This window comes from Epargyreus clarus, unplaced genomic scaffold (genome assembly GCF_041222505.1).
Source record: "Epargyreus clarus isolate Ecla_fem2 unplaced genomic scaffold, WU_Ecla_fem_2.2 ptg000001l, whole genome shotgun sequence".
NCBI classification, from domain to species: Eukaryota; Metazoa; Arthropoda; class Insecta; order Lepidoptera; family Hesperiidae; genus Epargyreus; species Epargyreus clarus.
Genome location: NW_027332209.1, coordinates 10,561,840 through 10,583,128, shown reverse-complemented (window position 1 = coordinate 10,583,128; position 21,289 = coordinate 10,561,840). Strand labels below are relative to the sequence as shown.

Sequence of the window (21,289 nt, the reverse complement as noted above, 5' to 3'; positions counted from 1 at the left end):
TGAAGTATAATATTTTGTTTGAAATCGGGTTTGTTTTGTTTGTTTTCTGTATTTTTTTTTTGTTGTATTGAAAGTAAAAGTTATTAGGAAATGTATTAATTAGTACACGCGCTAAACTTACTTATAAGTAAGTTAGAAGTAAGTACCGTAATAGATTACGGTATCAAGGTGCGGGGTTCATTAGCAATGTTAAGTATACATTATTCTATGTAAAACTAATTTATGTAAATGAAGCTTGAAGCCGACCTTCCTTTTGGTGAAAAAAAGACTCATTCTACACTCATAGTCCCACAATAGGATACTCTGTGTCGTGGGTATCATGTACACACACAGAGGAATACACAAACACCCAGACCCAGAACAGAAATCTAAATTAATCATTTAGATATGTCTGACCAGGGATCGAACCCGAAAACCTCTGCGGACAAACCCGTATGGTGACCGCTCCGGCACGCAGGTCGTTCACGGGTGAAAGATTATGGATGACATGACTGGCTGACTGGATGGCTGACTGGATGACATGACATGACTAGCTTACTAAAGAGACGACTATCATGATCGTATTTTTAGTATTTAGTAACCCTCAAGATTGGCAACGCATCTATGATAGACTTTAGGTAGAACCTCGTTTGTATGGAGTGGGTTACCTTCAGATGTTCATGAGCGGCAGTGACCAGTTACCATCAGGTAGACAGCATGCTCGTTACTTCAACCTTTTAAATAAGATGATAATATCTAATGTTGTGCATAAAAATTGACGACCAAAAATTAAAGTAAAATACGTTTCTGATTAAAGTAATAACAAATAACATTTTATTTATCTCCGTTTAGTTTGAGTTTTCGAGATATAAATTAACATACCCTTACAAAGTAGTGCTGGAAATAGAACCGAATTGAACTTGTAACCTCTGAACTTTACCTTCAACGGCCTAATTTATTTCCATAGTATCTGTACTAAACATAAATATAGATCGAATCCGGTCGATATCAGTGGGGCCAATCGGTCCCCAGGGCTTAATACCTTGGCTAGAACTACTTGATAGCAATTTCACGATTTTGACATGTCGTATAAGATTAGGTTACTGCGATGTTATGTGGTTACTACCGGTTATGGACATCTGTAAGCAACCTTAGATAAGCTTAGATTCGTTAGAAGCGTCGTTACCCCTGAGAGCTAAAACGCTTTAGATACAAGTAAGTATGTCACCCTTACGTCAATACTTCCGAATCAAACTGCTAGGAATTGCATTAACTTTAGGTAAATAACGAATATTCAAAATAACACAACACCGATCCGCAGCTATTAACTGAAATAATATTTCAGTATTCAAATCGGTTTAAGCTATGTTATCGCAAATCTACGGGCATAATTTCCCGCCCGTGGAAAAACATAATTTACCAAAAAAGATTTACGGTACAAAGTCCGAAAGGAAAGTCCATTAATACAGGCAAATTACGTGTAATTTGTTGTAACGTAAAATACAAATGGCGAGTGGATACAATGTAAAAAATATTTATTCATGAGGCCATAACGAATAGAATAAAGTACACCTCATTTGCTTCCATTATGCTTATTATGCACAGCTCATAAATCTAATCTATGGTGATGTATAACGAATATTTTACGCGAAATTGGTACCTAAACCTTACCTTTTGAGTAGACTGTATAAAGATGAAGAGATTGTTTGTCTGTTTGAACGCGCTAATCTTTAGAAGTAACAGACCGACTTCATGACCACTTTTTACATTTGATAGACTATTTATTTAGAAAAGTTTAAGGTACAGTTTGTAAAAATCAGAAATTGGAAACCAGTGGTATAAGGAATATTTTACACGTAATTGGTACCTCAACCTTACCTTTTGAATAGACTGTATAAAGATGCAGAGATTATTTGTCTGTTTAAACGCGCTAATCTTCAGAAGTGACAGACCGACTTCTTGACCACTTCTTACGTTTGATAGGCTAGTTAGTTTATATAAAAAAAAATAGGGTACAAGTTGTAAAAATCAGAAATTCGAAACCAGTGGTATAACGAATACTTAACACAAAATTTGTACCTAAACCTTACCTTTTGAGTAGACTGTATAAAGATGAAGAGATTGTTTATTTGTTTGAACGCGCCAATCTTTAGACGTAACAGACCATCTCAATAACCACATTTTAAAATTCCATAGACAATTTATTTAGAAAATTTTAAGTTACAGTTTGTAAAAATCAGAAATCCGAAGCCAAAGGTACAGCTTGATCTATTAGAAAGCGGAGTCTTAACCGTAAGGTAGGTCTCTTTAAATGTTTTTTAATGAAGTTATAATCTGTCAGTTATGTGTCAGTTTATGAGACCCAGTTTGTAAACGCGAGTAAAACCGTAAGGCATCGCTAGTTTTAGATAAAAATGCAACAAGCCAAATTTAAATTTTAGTGGTACTACAGATAAATTACTTTCTTTACGAGTATGCTTATCTATCCTTTTACTGAAGTTTTTTAGTGGTAGATGAATATGATTTTATATTTTCTGCTGCAGATTCTGTTTAAATTAAGTTACATATTATCATTATTTACTTTGGGTAATAATAAAAATGAGCCTATTTGGAAACTATTTATTATTTATGAAATAAATTTTATCTGATTCGTATTCTCCTAGTGTCCTAAGAATACTAACAAGACATTATTTCTTATTCTAAGCTGACAGAATATTGAAGCTTATATATTATTTTGTACTTTCTTCTTTCAACATTTGTGTAAACATTACTTGAAATTGTACTATATATAGCATAATAATGTATAATTTTCTCGTCAATGTTCTCTTATTTTGTACTTTGAACCTAAAATCTTTATATATATATTTCTTATGTGCGTGTGTATGTCACTGAACTCCTCCTAAACGACTGGACTGATTTTGATGACATTTGTTGTGTGTGTTCAAGGGGACTTGAGAATGGTTTAGATTCATAATTTAGTCCGTGGGAAAAGGTTTTTTTAAATTAATTTTTAATTCGTAAGTAGTTATAGAATCTGAAACTATGCATTTGATCAAGTTATGATCTTTAGCAAAGTTGTTGTCCAAGAGCCCACGAGGGTTTGGGAGTTGGAAAGACCAATTTTCGACAGATGGCACCACTGTCATTCCAATGCAAGTACAAACCTTCCGTTTTGTGTATGTCATATTATTTCTTTAAAATGCGGACGAAGCCGCGGGCACCACTAGTATATTATATATATCATTAATTATTCACAAGCGACTTCGTTGAAAGCTTTCTATTAGAATAATTTCGGCAACGTTATTGAGTTCGTATTTAATAGGTATGCCTCTTGTTTAATTTCACGCACTCTTCATACCTTATTATACTCATATGATATGAAATTTTAAAAGCTAATTAGGCTCTCTCTATTTATAGCTAATTCTAGGAATTAATTCTCGTTTTAGTTTAAATATACAAACTCCTAGACGCAAAACCAATATGAAAATTTATCTATCTCTCTTTTAAATTTAGATATCTGATTTGGGATCGAATCCAGTACCTTCAATACAGAGGGCATTTCTGACCAGTGCAATATCATTTTATGTTTAATAAAGTACTATAGTATATATTACTAGTGTTAATGACAGGGAAGAGTGCGCGAAATTTACTACTAGTGGTCGACCGCGCCCGACCGCGCACGACGAAGCTTAACTTTCTAAATCTTTTATGATCTTCACGATCTTTAAAACTATGGGTAACCCATTACTTGAAAGTCACATAATCAGAAGTATGGACATCAAAACTTCGTTTGCTAAGGTTAACCTTGTTTTTTTTTTCTCGAGGGGGAAACCTTCAAAAGGTACCTACGACGTGGGAGCGACGCCGGGTTATGTGGGATTTTTACCGCACTTAAACCCCCCCGGTGGCCGTCCTCAACGCTTGTTGGAGAACTCCGGGATCTCCAACGGAACACAACCGGAGCCCTCCAAGCGCGATGCCCAACGGGCTCTACCCTGGGGGAGCAGTTTTCCCTCCTCCCACACCATATAGTGTTTACGACGGTATGCGATCACACATACCGCTGTCCTTCCCGGGGTCGCTTGCTGGACGGTTCGAGCTCCCACTCTTGCCGCCCGCAAGCCCGGAAGCCCCTTTTTAGTCGCCTTCTACGACCGGCAGGGGATACCGTACCCCCATTCTAGTCCCGGAACTACAGGGACATGCTAAGGTTAACCTAGCTCCTAAAAAAACATAGCTCAACTGTTCCCAAATATTTTCATATTCGAAATTATAAAGAAAAACGCAATAAAAACATCTGAAGAGAAAATCTGAGACAATAATTTAAGGGAACAGATTGTTTTGAGAACTTTCCCTACAAAGCTACGGTTGTTTAAGCTTTGTAGACCAAGGAATATTTGCCCGCAAATATTCAACCAATTTTGCGGGAAAATATTTCCGGCACTTTTAAAATGCGAAGGATTTCTGTTTTGCGTTTAGGCTGTATTGTTTGGACGGAATTGTTCAAAGCACTGTTTATATACTCGTACCTGTACTAAACACATGTCATACTCTACTCCAGTGTTGTAGACAGGTATTTCAAGGTAAAAAAGGTTTTTTGGAATTGACTTTACCTCGAGCACCGTACACTAACATTTTTTTTATAATATAGGAGTAGCAGACGAGCATGTAGTCCACTATGCATACCATGCAGTGATGGTAAGTAACTACTGCCGCCCATGGATATCTATAATCAACCCCAGATATGATTGGATATTCCTTAAGTCAGCCACAGAAGCGCTGCTACCCCTGAGGACTAAGGTGGTACGCCTCGGAAAAGTATGTCTCCCTTACCACACCTTTCAAACCGGAACACAGCAGTGCTTAACACTGCTGTTATGAGGCAGAAATAGGTTCGAAGGTAGAACCCTTTGTGGTTCGACTCCGGTGGCACCACTAACATAAAATCAAATGCTTAGTAACATGGAAACCTATGTGATAGATTCTACTGTACAGAAAAATTAAACTAAAAATACACAAACATAAGCATGATACTAACGTTTCCTTTGCCTATACGCGAAAATCTTGAAAAAAAATCGAATAATTTTTAAATACTCTATGCGGTCAATCCACCTTTTTTGTTTTTGCGCCCTATAGCCCATGAGCAATAATTGAAGTCTTATTCCTGATAATCCTGATGTCTAAATAAAAATACCTCTTAAAAGTACTCTTACCCATATCCTTCACGTAAGTACCACATAGTAAATACGAAAAATTATATTTTGAACACCTTTGTACAGTTAGGTACAGAGTAAAAGGAAAATTGTTTAATAAACCTAAACCCAACACAATACCTTGCGTGTTTGCTGAGGTGTTTCATTGTGTTAAACTCTATTTGAAAAGCAAATTAGTTCTGTGAAAAACGGTCCGCCCTATCTCATTACAAGCGTAATTTCAAGGGGCGGAACTCACAAATCTGGTACACACATTAATTGCGCAGCCCTTTTGCATATCCAAATACGGAATTATGCTAAAATACTTTAAAAGATTATTCCGTCGAGGTTTTTTGCGGTCATTGTGGTACTTTGTTTTTCATGATTGTTTTAATGTTCTACTTAATGTGTTAATGCTCTAAGGAAAGTGTTTTAACCAAATCTTGTCAATGGATGACCTATACTGACTCCCATACCCATGAACCATGGTCCATGACCATGGGGTACTCGTATATATAGGCATCTCTTCATTGGTGTCGGAGCCTTTGATCATGTAAAGTACGGTTGATTTTATTTAAAATAAGAAGCTGAAGATGATGGCATTTGAAGTTTAATAAGAAGAATATTTGCTTGTTACATTTTAAACACCATGCAGCATAAAAACCAACAAAATTAAATATCATTGATGTAGCTACAGAGTAGCCAGAGTGGCCGTGCTTACTAAACTGGGTCGGTTCGCTTATTAACTATTTCTGCCAACTTTGACGGATAACGAGGAGCTGGCGAAGTGCTGACTGGGCCGCACAAGCAAAAAACATTTGCTGCAATATCGAATAAGACTTTTTTTCACGTTAATTTTTCAAGTAATTAGATGTCACTTACCACATATTCAAGGGTACTAAATAACAATTGTCTTTTCATGAAAGTCCTACAAAAATGAGTTTCGTCGGTTCCATGCTTAGCTAAAACAAACAGGGCAGTAAAAACTAACACCTAAAACAATAAATTAATTGATTAGATATTTGGGCGGAGAATAAATGCAAAATGCATGTCAATTTTCATATCACTACGATGATAAAGTAAGGAAGTGTATAAGTTGTTTAAACTAGTGGTTTAAGTTAGGTTAGGTTAGGTTAGGTTAGGTAAGGTAAGGTTCGTTAGGTATTCGCAGTACCGTTTGTTAAACAGATTAGGCTTTGTAAATCAACGTGTTAAACTAGTATTATATTAGAATATTCGAATAAACCTTCTTTACATAAACATTTCCATCATGTACCATATTTCTTTGAAATATTTGTATATGTTATTTAGATAATCCGCAAAAAATTTCAGACGCGTCGCAAATATTGGAGAGCTAACAAATTGAATATTGGATTGGGAGGCTGGCGTAAAGTAATAGAATAACTAGGGTAAAAGTCAATACCTCTATAAATATGCCGCTATCGTCTGTACCGAACCTTCATCCCATTTCTCGTTAGACTTGTGGAGTCCCCAGATCCACCCAATTTGTCACGGAAAAAGAAATTTATCTCAGTACAACCTGCGGATGATTCAATTAATATTGGGTAACACGTAGTAAGTAGGTACCTTCGTAGAGTACGTTATTCGGCTGATAGCCTAGTGGTTAAGAAACTCGGCCTCTCGATCGGGGGTCCGAGGTTCAAATCCCAGGCACGCACCTCAGATTTTTCAAAGTTATGTGCGTATTAGAAATTAATTATCACTTGCTAAACGGTGAATAAAAACATTGTGAGGAAACCTGCATACCTGAGAGATTTATAAAAAAAAAACCTCAAAGGTATGTGAAGTCTACCAATACGCACTTGGCCAGCTCGGTGGACTATAGCCTAATCCTTCTCGTTATGAAAGGAGACCTGTGCCCAGCAGTGGGACAATAATGGGTTGTTCATGATGATGATGATTCGGCTGACACGAGCTATTGGGCTATTGCATTGACGACACTATACGGCACGGCATTGACACTCAGAACTGCTGTCAGTTGCTACAAAGAGTTTTAAACATCCATCTATCCGTTCTATCCTCATTGACTTTCGTCTTTATAATATTAGTGGGATTAGTAGGAAACGGATAGGATGTCTGGGTTGTCGGTGACGTGTCGTGTCGTAATGAATAATAGCCCATTCGATTATGTCACCAATACCACGTTCCCAAAAGACGCACGTTGGATATCTATCATTGATGTACAATTCCCTGTCACCTGGCCGTATGCCCAGTATTTTGAATAAAAGGACGTAACAAAATTCATTTTATGCAATGTTTGTTCTAAACGTACGTAACTTACTATTCACATCATCATATTTATACCATCACCATACCATAATAGTTTAATCATTACTGTCCCACTGCTAGGAACTAGTCTCGTCTCAGAATGAGAAGGATTAAGCCATAGTCCACCACGCTGGCCAAGTGCGTATTGGTAGACTTCACTTACCTTTGAAAACTTTTTTAAAGAATTTTATTACAGTAGCATGAAATAATTAAATGAAATTCAATGAAATCCAAATTACTTTTTAGTAAAGTTAACAAAATATATTTATGAAAAATTTCTAAAAAGTCTTAAAACACAAATTTAATAAAGCTGAGTATTGTACTTATAATTTGTCTTGCATCTGTATTTGAAACTTGACAACAAAGAAGTATTTGAGCTTGAAAGAAATAAATTAATTTAGAGCGTAATTTCAATGGTCCCTAAAAATAAAGTCGTCTTTGTAATGTGATTTATGCTTAGGTACCTACTAAATTTTGAAGGTCAGTGACATTAACCTCAATTTATTGTTCAAAATAATTTATTTATTTTTATATTTACAAAAACTTTAAAACGTCAATAATTTAAATTAAAAGTAGGTACCTATGTTTGTTCTTGAACCCGTGGTATGAAATCCAGCTTCTCATTTTGAAAATCCTAGCTTATTATTTCAGGCATCTATGATAAGAGACTATTAAAAATTGATTCTCATATGTTTTAGCAGAGAAAGCGAAAAAGCGTTAAGTAAATTATACGCCTATAGCGTTTTGGAAAAATTGATTTCGAAGATGTGTGAAGTCTGCCAGTGTGTTAAAGACTTGGTCAATGTGAACGCTTATGATTTAAACTAAAATCTCATTCTCATTTTAAACTAATTCTAAAAGGAGACCCGACATAAACATAGACTTAAATTGTTGAGAATTTTGTATTCACAAGTCGGTTTTTTATGCAATAGAGTCCACTAGCATGTTACATATTACATAGAATACGGATCCTTTTTGCTTATTCTTGGTATCGTGGTTTGGTATTGCCTATTTTGGTACCGTGGGCTTAACTTTCTAAAGGTACCACGTCTTGGGCTCTCCCACGGGTGATAGTATTTTTTACCTTCTATGGAACTTCTATGTGTATTGCACTGTACCTGGCATTTTATATTTAAATTGAAAAATATTTCTTAACTCTCATTGCCAATGAAACACTTACAATAATTACTTTGAACTGGCCAACTTTAGTTTCAAACTTTTAATTGTCGTTACAGTATCACCTTAATGGCGCTCTAATTAAAGCCTATTTCACAGTCAAACAAGATTGTTTGTGACAAATTGTCTTTAACTTTATATAGCTTTTATATTCTGGTTATATGGTCGTATTGTAGTGATATACTAAAGTAAGTAATCATTATTAACGTTTCAGTAAATAATCGAATTTATTTTACCTGATTTACAAAACAAATAATATTATCGTTCTTTGTTAAAAAAGATTATTTTATATTTGCATAGTTTTACAAGCATTCCCTATGTTATGATTGAAGGTACCTGAACACATGGTTCGTTAATTTTTGGTAAATATTAAAAGGCAATTTCGTAAAACAAATATAAAGATTTTATGATAATACTTTTTATGATAATAACTTTTAATTGTTAAGGGTTAACCCTAATCACTTAAGGGTATGAAAAATAGATAGTGGCCGAATCTCAGATATACTGAATATGCTTATATAATTTGGTGAAAATCGGTATTCGGAGGAGTACGGTAACTAACATTGTGACACGAGAATTTTATATATAAGAGAAAAGCTTGCAATAAAACCGAATTAATTCGGCCAGCGCAGAAAAGCTTATATATTTTTTGAAACAACGTTCATTTTTTTTGTTTTTTGATTTTTTTATTCTTTTGAATAAAAAAATACCTACATACATAACGATACGTAATTTAAAGTTAAAAGCGCATAAAATATCGATCGAAATACAATCAACAAAATTCCACCGAAAAACGGTCAAAATACGAATTCTGCGCGCAATGTTTGTTCATGTCAAACGATCAAAATAAATAAAAAGATACTAAAAAATACACTATGAATCGTGTTGGCTCACATTTGCTGAATCTATTGACTGGGATCAAATTTATTTGCATTTTAACGCGTTTCATGGAACAAAACGTTAATTTTGGACGGTCGGATCACCATTCGACCAAAGTAATTGTAATTGTTCGAGACCGAAACGTTTAGCAATTCCCAGAAAAACAGTTCACCCCTTTTGTTCATACTTATGATGTTCTATTTCTTTTTTTTCACAGATTCTATGTATTTGACAAAGAAACACATTGATTTCGTGTAAACTAGAAGTAATGCCCAACGCGCAGCCGCGCTATTTGATATGCAGAGGCAAAAATTCGAACGCATTGATATGTTCTTTTTTAATTTCAATAATGAATATTCATAAGGATGTCTTTATAAGTAACTTATTTACGTAGCAAAAGATGGGCGTTACCATGCTGTACCAGTAAGGCATATTTTGGAGACATTTTGACGTAACTTTCGCTTCGTAACATTACGACAATAGCAATACGACCATTGCAGCCCGACGCCCCGTTGCAGCGTTCACTCAACATTACACAATGGCCGACTCGCGTGCTTTTCCTTATCAACCACGTCAGGTTGCCTTGTTACGGACACGCAGCGGACCCGTCGCGTGTCGTAACACGCTAGTTTGTTGCATAGTAAAGAATGGGTTCGCTAAACACGCTGGCAATTTGTAACATTGCTAAAAACCTTCTACTATCTAGCAATATGCAAGGACCAGTTACTTTTCATATGACTCTTCAGTTACTTTTCATATGATTTATGAAAAATCGTTGATGTACATGTGTACATGATGATATGTGACCATTGCCACCCATGGACATCTGTCATCAGCCACGAGTCGAACTATAAAACGTTCCTTAAAAAGTGTGAACTATGTGATATAAATATATACATACAAAACATCATACAGAATTCTTCCACAAAATTAAGCCACAAATACGAAATTATCATTTAATCAAAGTAAAACTTCGTACGCAGTTTAATCAGAACATGTATAATGTCACGACTCTGACTTATTACAGCGAAGTTGTAGTCATTATTTAGTAAGCCGCGACACGTCATGTTCTCATAAAGTTTATATCCCCTTGTAATATGCCGACACCGCGGCATTATGCGAGCTACGATTACGACCGCGACGCCGCTTAGGCATCCACGTGAAGGTTTTTTCAAGTTTTGGAGGAACTCTAACTGTTTTTTGAGTTAGTATACCGATTTAAAGAAGTCCTATATTGTACGAGAGCACGGCAGGCCCAATCGTTTGCAGTATGACAAAATAATAAAACACTTTTTTTGTAGTTCGTGCAATTAACAAGCACATAATAACTTGAGAGTAATTTTATTCCTGCACGTATAAAAACGCCACTCTAGACAAGAGTTATAACGATATCGGCCATAGATTAGTTAAGATTAAGAAAATAGGAAAATCGAAGAGATATAAATACTGCTATTTACTACTTAATATTGTGTTTCATAGGTTCATTTCAATCGAGATTCAGTTTGTCATGCAAGATATAAATTCGATATACATGAATTACATAAGGATTTAAGTGTATTCACTTTGAATATATATGACACTAACTATTGAGAAAGCTATGAAATACAAGGTGTCTATTAGTAAAACAACAAAAATAAACCAACAACAAAAGTAATTCATGTTCGTCTCAAAAACCACAAGAGCGTAACATTAAGTTCGTACGTTAAATCACGACATGTCCAATGTGCCGCAGTGACTTATTGCCGCGAAGTTGTATTCATTATTCAGTTTGTGTAATACTGACGCACGACATTTTGTCATAAAGTTTACTCTCTTTTAAGGATATTTTAGAACGTAGCGTGGCAGCTTGTGTGGATTTTTAATAATATAGAAGTAGCATTTACTACCATTTGAGCTACCTGATAGTATGTGTCTACTGCTACACATGGACATCTATAATCAACCCCAGACAGATTAGTTCTACCGGAGGTTAGGTACAAATGTTTCATACGACATATTCAATGGTTTTAGAAAATTATGAACGCGAAATTAAAGTCATTATTTATTTTAAGTCTTCACACGTCAATGTGTCATAAAAAATCCATATAATGACACTTACTACGGTATAAATTACAAGGTAATGTCGAAAATAAATTAAATGGTACTCACATATGCATACCTATAAAAATAAAAAATATGTGTTTATAGAAATAGCCACTGAATTCATTCGAATGGAATTGCATACATAGATAAAGACTTTAGTGTTATCTTGATGTTATCCGATTCATTCATAAAATGTTAGCATCAAAGCTTTCCAGGCAAAGCTCGCTGTAGCCATAAATTGCTGAACTCTAAGCCGCCTGTTCGAGTATACATTAATAATAAAAAGATAGCGAACGGCGTACACAAGAAGCGTATAGAAACAAGAAACTTTTTCAAAGTTGGATACTTCATGCGGTAGTTTCATGTCTTATAGATAAGATAGTGGATCTACTTCCAAATTGAAAATGCATAAGCAGAAAATATTAAGTTGTAGAGACAAGAATAGGATAGTTTTTTTTTTAGAATATAGGAGCAAACGAGCATGCAGTCCACCTGATGGTAAGTGGCTACTGCCGCCCATGGACATCTGTAATCAACCCCAGATAGGATTACATACTCCTGCCTAAGGTCGGCCATAAATGCTCTGCTACTTCTGAGGAAAAGCCTGAATGCCTCGGAAAAGTGTGTCTAGTTTCTTCGGTTTTGAATAAAATCTCATTTTTATATCGCCGGGTTTTAAAATGAACACAAAACTATTAAAACAAGGTTTTAGTTCCATGATTATGTTTTTCATATTCTTCTTAGAAAACTCTTTCCATATTGAATATAGAATGACGTTGCTAACCTAATCATGCATTACATTATCTACATCCAAACTCACTAACTGTAGGAATGATTTGAATTAAAATAAGAATTCGTTTTATATTCATTACACTTGGTTGTAAAAAACATTCAGTCCTGAAATTCTTACTTGATCTTCGAACGCGTGAAGTAATAGAAAACAAAAGCTTAATAATAGTTTGAATTGATCTTATATAAATATATCTTCAAAATTGAAGGTGGTAGAACCCTTTGTGGTTCGACTCCGGCGGCACCACCGCCACACCTATTTCTACCTAATAACAGCAGTGTTAGGCGCTGCTGTGTTCCGGTTTGAAGGATGTGGTAAGGGAGACAGACTTTTCCGAGGCGTTCCAGCTTAGTCCTCAGGGGTAGCGGCGCATCTGTGGCCGTCCTCAGGTAGGAATATTTAATCCTATCTTGGGTTGATTATAGATGTCCATGGGCGGCAGTAGCTACTTACCATCAGATGAACTGCATGCTCGTTTGCTACTCTTATATTATAAAAAAAATGTACAAAGTAGTATTACATAAAAGAGAATCTGCAGACAGGAACGATAACAATAAACACAATGCGATATCTATTTTCATAATGCCTTTGAAATCACTGTAATCTTAACAGTTTCAGTTCATGACTATTAATAAGTTGTCAATAACAGTAAGTCTGCCAACTTGCAGGTAGCTATTAATTAATTCAGATAAATCCCCAGCAAAGTTATATATAATAACAACCCCATGAATGTTTAAAACAAACCAATTTCCATAATTATTCGCGATGAAATTGTATCTAGAACTTATGAAACATATGATTTTGCTCATGAATTACGGATTAGGATTTCCAACTACTAATTTGTTTATTCAAACTAGAGTTAACAACAATAAATGTTAGGGCTTATTGTATTTACAGTAGATCTACGGTAATACGGTCCTGACTAATATAGCGCCCCCTATAATCCCACAAGCCAAACTTTCATTAATGTATTGAATTGAATAGGCTATAACTAGTTATTTAGTTACACGTGTAATCCTAGTATATGTTAACTACTATACTAATTATACAAATGATTTTTTTGTATATTAAATAAACTCTGTTTTATCTATTTCTTTTTGGTTATCTGAAAAGCTCTTATACCGTACTTTTACATTAGAGATATATAGATTTATATCGCCCTTTTTTAACCTGCTAGATTACAAGGATCTTATTCTTTTGAAAAGTTGTAAAGTATGATAAACATAATATTTCCAAAATTTCGTTTTCCTTGACTGAAGTAGCAAACGGTTTGCCTAACATTAATTGGTCACTATTCATTTCACCATTTTCATGAGCATCTATTACAGATCGACCCTAAATAATCCTACCTGAAATAGAACACAGATAGGTACCCTTGTGTAGAAGATTGGAACACCTTACATAAATAGACTTTACCACACCCTTCGCTTTGCTTACGTATACTCGTAAAAGCGTGTAGGTGAAAGAAAATTCCGTTTAGATATTTTCTAACACCTACGAAAATACTATTAATAGTAGTTACACAATACAGTTACGAGTACGATCAATACAAAAATATTAATGGAAATAATTGGACTGATTTCATAAAACACAGTCATGGTTTATTCAAAATACTTTATTTTGTAGTCATCCACAACGCGTCACTGTCCCAATGCTGGGCACTGGTATCCTCTTAGTACGAGAAGGTTTGTTTTTCAAGTTTTTTTTATATGATGTAGGAGTAGCAGACGAGCATGCAGTCCACCTGATGGTAAGTGGCTACTGCCGCTCATAGACATTTGTAATCAACCCCAGATAGGATTAGATATTCCCACCTGAGGTCGGCCACAGATGCGCCGCTACCCCTGAGGACTAAGGTGGAACGCCTCGGAAAAGTCTATCTTCCTTACCACACCCTTCGAACCGGAACACAGCAGCGCCTAACACTGCTGTTTAAGGTAGAAATAGGTGGGGCGGTAGTGCCGCCGGAGTCGAACCACAAAGGGTTCTACCACCTTCACTCAGGTCACTGCCGCCCGTAGACATGTATAACTAACTACATAGAACTTCTTCCATCATATAGGGGCTCTACCTAAAGTCGATGGCAGCTTTGCCACTCCTGAATACTAAGATGCTCGTCTAATATGGTAAATGCATACTAACATGTTGAAAGGTGGTGTCTGTCCGCTAAAGACATATCTTTACGTACTTCATCATCATCATCATCAACAACCCATTACTGTTCCACTGCTAGGCACGGGTCTCCTCTCACAATGAGAAGGATTACGCCATAGTCCACCGCGCTGGCCAAGTGTGTATTGGTAGACATCACATACCTTTGTGACTTTTTTTTTTAAATCTCTCCGGCTTGCAAGTTTCCTCACGATGTTTTCCTTCGCCGCTTAGCAAGTGATAATTAATTTCTAATACGCACATACCTTTGAAAAATCAGAGGTGCGTGCTTGGGATTTGAACCTAGGACCCCTCGATCGAGAGGCCGAGTTTTATAACCACTAGGTTACTTACTAGAGTTACTGAACCACTTAACTTACTTTCTTAAACACTAAAATATAAGCAGTGATAGGCTTATATTTTACGTACTTAAGACATGCTAACTATCTGTAACCAGTTTCAAACATAACAGGAATTACAAGTGATGTTTAACTTAAAACCCATATTACGTCAATAATTTCAGTCCAGATTTCAGTCCCACTTTAGCTCGGTAGAGATATTAAGCGGCAATAGCGAGTTAACATAATGTGAAATCAATTAAAGGCAAGGTAAGGAGTATTTTTAAGTTACCTTTACTATAACTTGCTAAGAAAATATGACTAACAGCACACGAAACTCCATTAATCAGCACCTATTTTAAAACTTACTACCAACGTAGTGCCTCTAGCTAAGTTTCCCAAACTACGACCATACACCGCAGCTTCCAACATTTTATTTAAAAGTATATACTATATTTATACCGCCAATCGGCTTCACTGCAGATAGAGTTTATGTAACAGTTAGGCGTTAAGGTATTCCACTTGGAACTGGCCCAAAAACTTAGGATATCTGATTATATAACGAAACTTTATTCAAAAAACCTCACTACTAGAGATCTTTCATGTGATAAACGTAGTAAACAAACATGCAGTACTACAACCCATAGAAGTTACTACAACCCATGGAAACCTACTAATAAGTTTATTCAATGAAGAACTCTACGTGAAAATAATAAATACGTTGCTACGTATTATGACCATTTAAAACGCTTCATAGTTACAAAAGTATCTTATCTGTCTAAAAAGAATCATGAATGAAAAGGCATCTGTATTACACTGACCATTACACTGTATAACATTTTGCTATAAACTGTAAATAAATAACGTAGTAAAACTCAGTAACTTCAACAGGAATTCTCCGTATTTCTAAATGAGTTGCATAGTAACTAGAAATACTTACCAAATCCTCATCATCGTCAGTGAAAATATTCGCTCTGTCCTGAGTCGTCATGGTTTCGTTGTATTTGATAAAAATCCAAAAACTCCCTTCATGGCTCACACACACAACACAATGTGCTCCATCACAAACACTCTAACTGCATCCAAACTCGCCCTAAAGTTGTTCAACCCTCGCGTTTCGTTCGTATCCTGATTAAAAGTTTATCGATGTAACATATCAATAAAATTAATCGCAATTTTCTTTAACGATTAATAAATTTATATTAGTTCATTTTATTTTTAATAGATTAAACAAAATGTTTAATTGAAACGTATTCCGATTACGTATTCCAAGTTTCGCCGCTACGGAAAGCTCGTCCGCCCTGCACGGAATACGGGAGCTTACTGCGGCGGAGGGCGGGCAAAGCACTGCAGCGTCTCGTTTCTATGACAACGGAAAGCTTTCGTTGCGGCTGGAAGCGACAACTGAAACTGGATACTAAGTACAATGTTTAAAACAAACAACCTTGCTCTTTAAGAAATTAAAACCTGCGAAGGCTTGATGTTTTCAAAAATAATGATAGTAAAAATGAGAAAATGACTGCATTTTTAGTTATTCCAGAATGACTTATGAATTATTGACAATCTGTAAGTTTGCTTTTAGTAATTATAAAATTAAATTTTAGTGTCTAATTCCCTTATTAAGATCGTCTAAATATAACACAATCAAAATATATTATTCAATCAATCGGAAAACCATTAACGAGCCGTCTATTCGAATAATGTGCTGTTCGAGTGAAATATTTGATGTGTCTATGATCATTTATACTCTTGTCTCATTTAGGTTGAAATGGGTTTCCATGGGAATTATTGAGTTAATTAGAATTCTGATAGTGTCTTTATTTATATAATTGAATATAGGAGAATTTTAATACAATCCTGTGGAAACCTACAGGCCTTAGATTACTTTAATCATTTCATTTAAAAGAAAAAATATTCTGATAGATTGATTGAAGTGTATCATTCATTGATTGGTCAGCGAAATGAGCTATGACCTGTCTCACTCTCAGAGGGATATTCGAGCACAGCAGTGGGATAGTAATAGAGATAGAGACAATATACAAAAAGCTAAGCTAGCTGGGTCTGGGTGCTGATATTGTCTTTCTTATTGTCCATAGCACTCTGAATACATGTCATATAAAATCTTTATAAATATTTTAATGTATTTCTATGGAGAAACAGATAAAAATAGCACGCGTCAACGGTATCTTAAGTAAGTAAGACTATAGCAGTCTAGTTAAAAGAGTCTTCTAAGTTCAACTCGCGAGGTTTACTTATTTTTAGATAAGACAAAGGACAATGCAGATAAAACCGCGTCTACGTCATATTAAAACAATTCAGTTCTGCATTACAAGGTTTTGGCAATGGACTGGCCTCATCATCATCATCAACCCATTACTATCACACTGCTGGGTAAGGATCGCCTCTCAGATTGAGAAGGCTTATATCATTGTCCACCGCACTGGCCAAGTGCGTTTTGGTAGACTTCACATACCTTTGAGATTTTTTTTTACATAAATCTCTCAGGTATGCAGGCAAGCTTAGGATTTGAACCTCGGACTCCTCGACTGAAAGACCGCTTTGCAACCACTAGGCTATTGTGTATATTTTTAGGTAAGAGAAAGGACAATGCAGATAAAACCGCATCTACGTCATATTAAAATAATATGCAGTTCTGCATCACAAGGTCTTGGCAATGGACTGCCCTAGCCTTGGCAGACTATGAAATGCTACTTAGCATCATAAATTACACTTTTGCCCTACACGCCAATGCGAAGCGGAATACGGCAATGCGAATAGTACGGTTTACGGGTTTAATGTAATGTAAAACAAAGGTCAAAGTATTTTGAGAAGTTGAATTCGGAATTACGGAAGGTATTTTCCTTGATAACGTAAAACAGCTTTTGATCCACTTGTTCGTGAAAAGTTTGTGTTATAATTCCATTTATTTACATAAATTTATACGTACGTGCGTCTCTGCTTATGGATAATTGCAACCCCGAATATAATATGAATCACGGCTGAGGTCAGTTCGGATTCGTTGCCATTCCAGAAGACTAAATCGAAAGTAGTAGGTCAGCCAATAGCCAATTATTACATAACTATTGGTTGTTAATACAACATACATTAGAAATACCTTTTTTTTCGAGGGGGAAACCTTTGGAAGGTACCCGGAGCCGTGGGAGCGGCACAGAATTATGTGGGATTCTTACCGCATTAAACCCCAAGATGGCCGTCCTCGGCGCTGCGTAAAGGACTCCGGATCTCCAAAGGAACGCAACCGGAGTTCTCTTAGCGCGTTGCCCCGTCGGGCTCCGCTCAGGTAAGCATGCCGCTCGCCACACCGTCTGGTGTACACGACGTGTAGAATTCCTCACGATGTATTCTAACTTCTAATATAAGGAAATGGTTTAAAATTGAGTGAGTTAGAGGTCAATGGGCCAAAGTCATACCACTATGCTTCAATTCCCATATATTCAGTAGAGACAGACAGTCAAACTGAATTGTGGTTGTTCCACAGTGTAGTCAAATTTCTATGATCTTCATATACTACAATTATATATACTAAAATTGTATACAAGTTGTAAATATCACACAATCTTTTCATAGTAAAATGCCGTTTTACATTTCGTATAAGCTGGTGAAATACGTTTCGTGTACGAGCTGTTTATTCAAATCTATCGGTTATACGGCAGCGGAGTTATTACATTACATCAAGCGCAGGATTTCCCTGGAGTGATGGGCCGGAACAAGGAATATGCCAATCATATTTTCACATATTACCTCTTCTTCGCTGTCTGTTCTGTTCTATTCGGTTTGAAATTGAATTACCGATACCGCGTGTATGGTGTGGTCTATGTGTGTGTGTGTTTGTGTGTAGGTATGTGCATAAGTGCGTGCGTGCGTGTGTGTATGCGCGTGTGTCTGTGTGTGCGCATACATGCAAGTATTGTACATTTATAAATCCTCTTTAGAGCAGATCACCGTGTCAAAGATTATCCCATTTATTATGTTGATGTTAAAGATGTATTTAAATATTTATTGTTTGTATGATATAAACACTTATACCGTACATAACTTAATGATCAATGATTCAACGTGCTATTCTTTGCTATAAAGATAGTTATCATGCCATTTACTCTAGGTATTATAGCGAAAACCAACACGTTTATTATCATTATTTATACTCGTATTGTATGAAAATATTGAAAAGGACAACATCAAATTAACATTGTACTTTTAAATAAATGAATAAAATATAATTCCAGTCCGCTACGTCCTTAAATACAATGCAAACCAAAAGCATTCATATTGCGCAGCTACAATGGAAATTATTCTGTTGTATTTCATCTTCCAAGAAAACAAACCTTAATGGAATGCATTGAAGAAAATTTTAAAGGACTTTCAGTTATACTCCCAGGTCTGAAAGGTCATATCATTATGACAAATGACTTATGACTATCGCGTCTTGTTCATAATCAATCTATACAATCATTTACCAAACTTTTAATTTGACAAATTCTAGTATGAAATATCAAAGCCAAATGTATATCTATTTTAGGTACAAAAATGCATATATTGGTCATTAATAACGTGCCTATCTCATTTAAATTGTATACAATACGTATGTTATGACAAATTTATAAGTTATTGAGCAAAAGCGATACAATATAATGTCGATAAAAGACAATTAATGTATTCTATTATATCGATATGCAAATGATATTCAATAGAAATATACGCCTGATATAACTTAGATAAACAATCGGAAATTGGGACTTATCAAAACACAGTCCGTTGATTTTACATAATTGTATGATTGTCAAATAAACGTAACAGTATTAAATAAAGCATTCCCTTGGGAGAGCACAAAATTAGACAACAAATGAAGTTAACTCTTTATACGTAATATTTACTTTGTTACCTCAAATTCAGATTAGCTGAAACTAAGGACATGTGACTTAGGGAAAGTGAACTTTCACAAATGTATTTGAATATGTTTTATACAAAATATGTAGTCTGGTAGTTTAAGATTCGGCATCACACGCTTGGTGTCAGGATCTTGATTTTTTATAATATAGGAGTAGCAGAAGAGCATGCAGTCCACCTGATGGTAGTGGCCAGTTGGCTACTGCCGCCCATGGACATCTATAATCAACCCCAGATAGGATTAAATATTCCTACCTGAGATCGGCCACAGATATGCCGTTACTCCTGAGGACTAAGCTGGAACGCCTCTGAAAAGTATGTCTATGCTTTTCAGAGGCGAGACCCCTTACCACACCCTTCAAACTAGAACAAAGCGCTTATCACTGCTTTTATTAGGCAGCAATAGGTGTGGTGCCGCCTGAGTCGAACCACAAAGGGTTCTACTGCCTTCGAAAATTAGTAGATAAATGCATAAAAAGTAATTTAATGGAGTAGTAGCGTTTTTTGTTCGCTTAATTATTAATACTCCTTAATCTCCAAGTTAATTGTCTCCTTTTTATCATTGTTTCATAGACTGCTTTTCTACAGTTAATTATTCATCACTATATTCGGCGATGATATTAATCTTGCAATAAATACATTATTTTCTTTATGTTTTGTTTACGTTATTTTAGATTACTCACAATTTTCATTGGTTGTTTAGTAAAATGCCAGTATAGTGCGTCGTGGTAATATATCAGGTGGCCACTTACTCTTCGTACAAGGGATTTATGACTACATCTTTACGAGATTCTAAGCTCGCTAGACGATCGTATAACGTTACGATGGGAATACAAAACTTAATTCCGTAGAGATAAGGTGTTCACACAGTTTATGTCTGTTATATAAGGAAATAAATAAGAATTAAGTTTGGCTTAGCGTCATATTATGTGCAATTTAGATAAAGCAATTGGTTAATATATCTACGACTCGTAGAGTATACGGTTCAGAACTTACTCGTAGACATTTCAAACACAATGCTCAGCTTTAAACTGTCTAGAGACATTAAATTTTCACAGACGTTACTAAAAATATTTTAAAGTTAATTATTTTAGAGGCTATCACAGCATAATAAAACATTCACGTTATTTCCTTTTTAGGGTTCCGTACTTTGGGTACAAACGGAACCCTATTACTATGCCTCCCAAGTCTGTTCGTCTATCACAGAGCTCTATCTCCTCAACCATAATAGATGGACACTTGATTTTTTTGATAGAGAATGTATAAAAGGCCGCTATAACGACAAAAAATATAACGCTATAAAAATAAAAAAATATTAAAATTGTGGTGGGACGGAACCCTCCGTATGCGAATTCGACTTGCACTTGGTCAGTTTTTCACAATAAGTTCCACCAAGTAGTCCGTAAAATTATTAAGTAGCTTTCATGTCACAATTATTTTCATTTAGCACTGAATAGCAGGAACTAACGAGTGGAATAATGTGAAGGAAGACATAACGTCGCGCA

At 35.6% G+C, this 21,289-nt stretch overlaps 1 protein-coding gene across 1 annotated transcript in view; it reads right to left on the bottom strand.

The window, feature by feature from the left end:
* LOC140747959 (transmembrane protein 151B) overlaps window positions 1–16,038 on the bottom strand; it is a 65,125-nt gene extending 49,087 nt beyond the window's left edge. The window contains exon 1 of the mRNA XM_073080662.1: window positions 15,817–16,038. Within this exon, the coding sequence (XP_072936763.1) occupies window positions 15,817–15,867 (51 nt within the window). The 5' untranslated portion in view covers window positions 15,868–16,038. The remainder of the gene's footprint in view (window positions 1–15,816) is intronic.
* Between the last annotated feature and the right edge of the window lie 5,251 nt (window positions 16,039–21,289).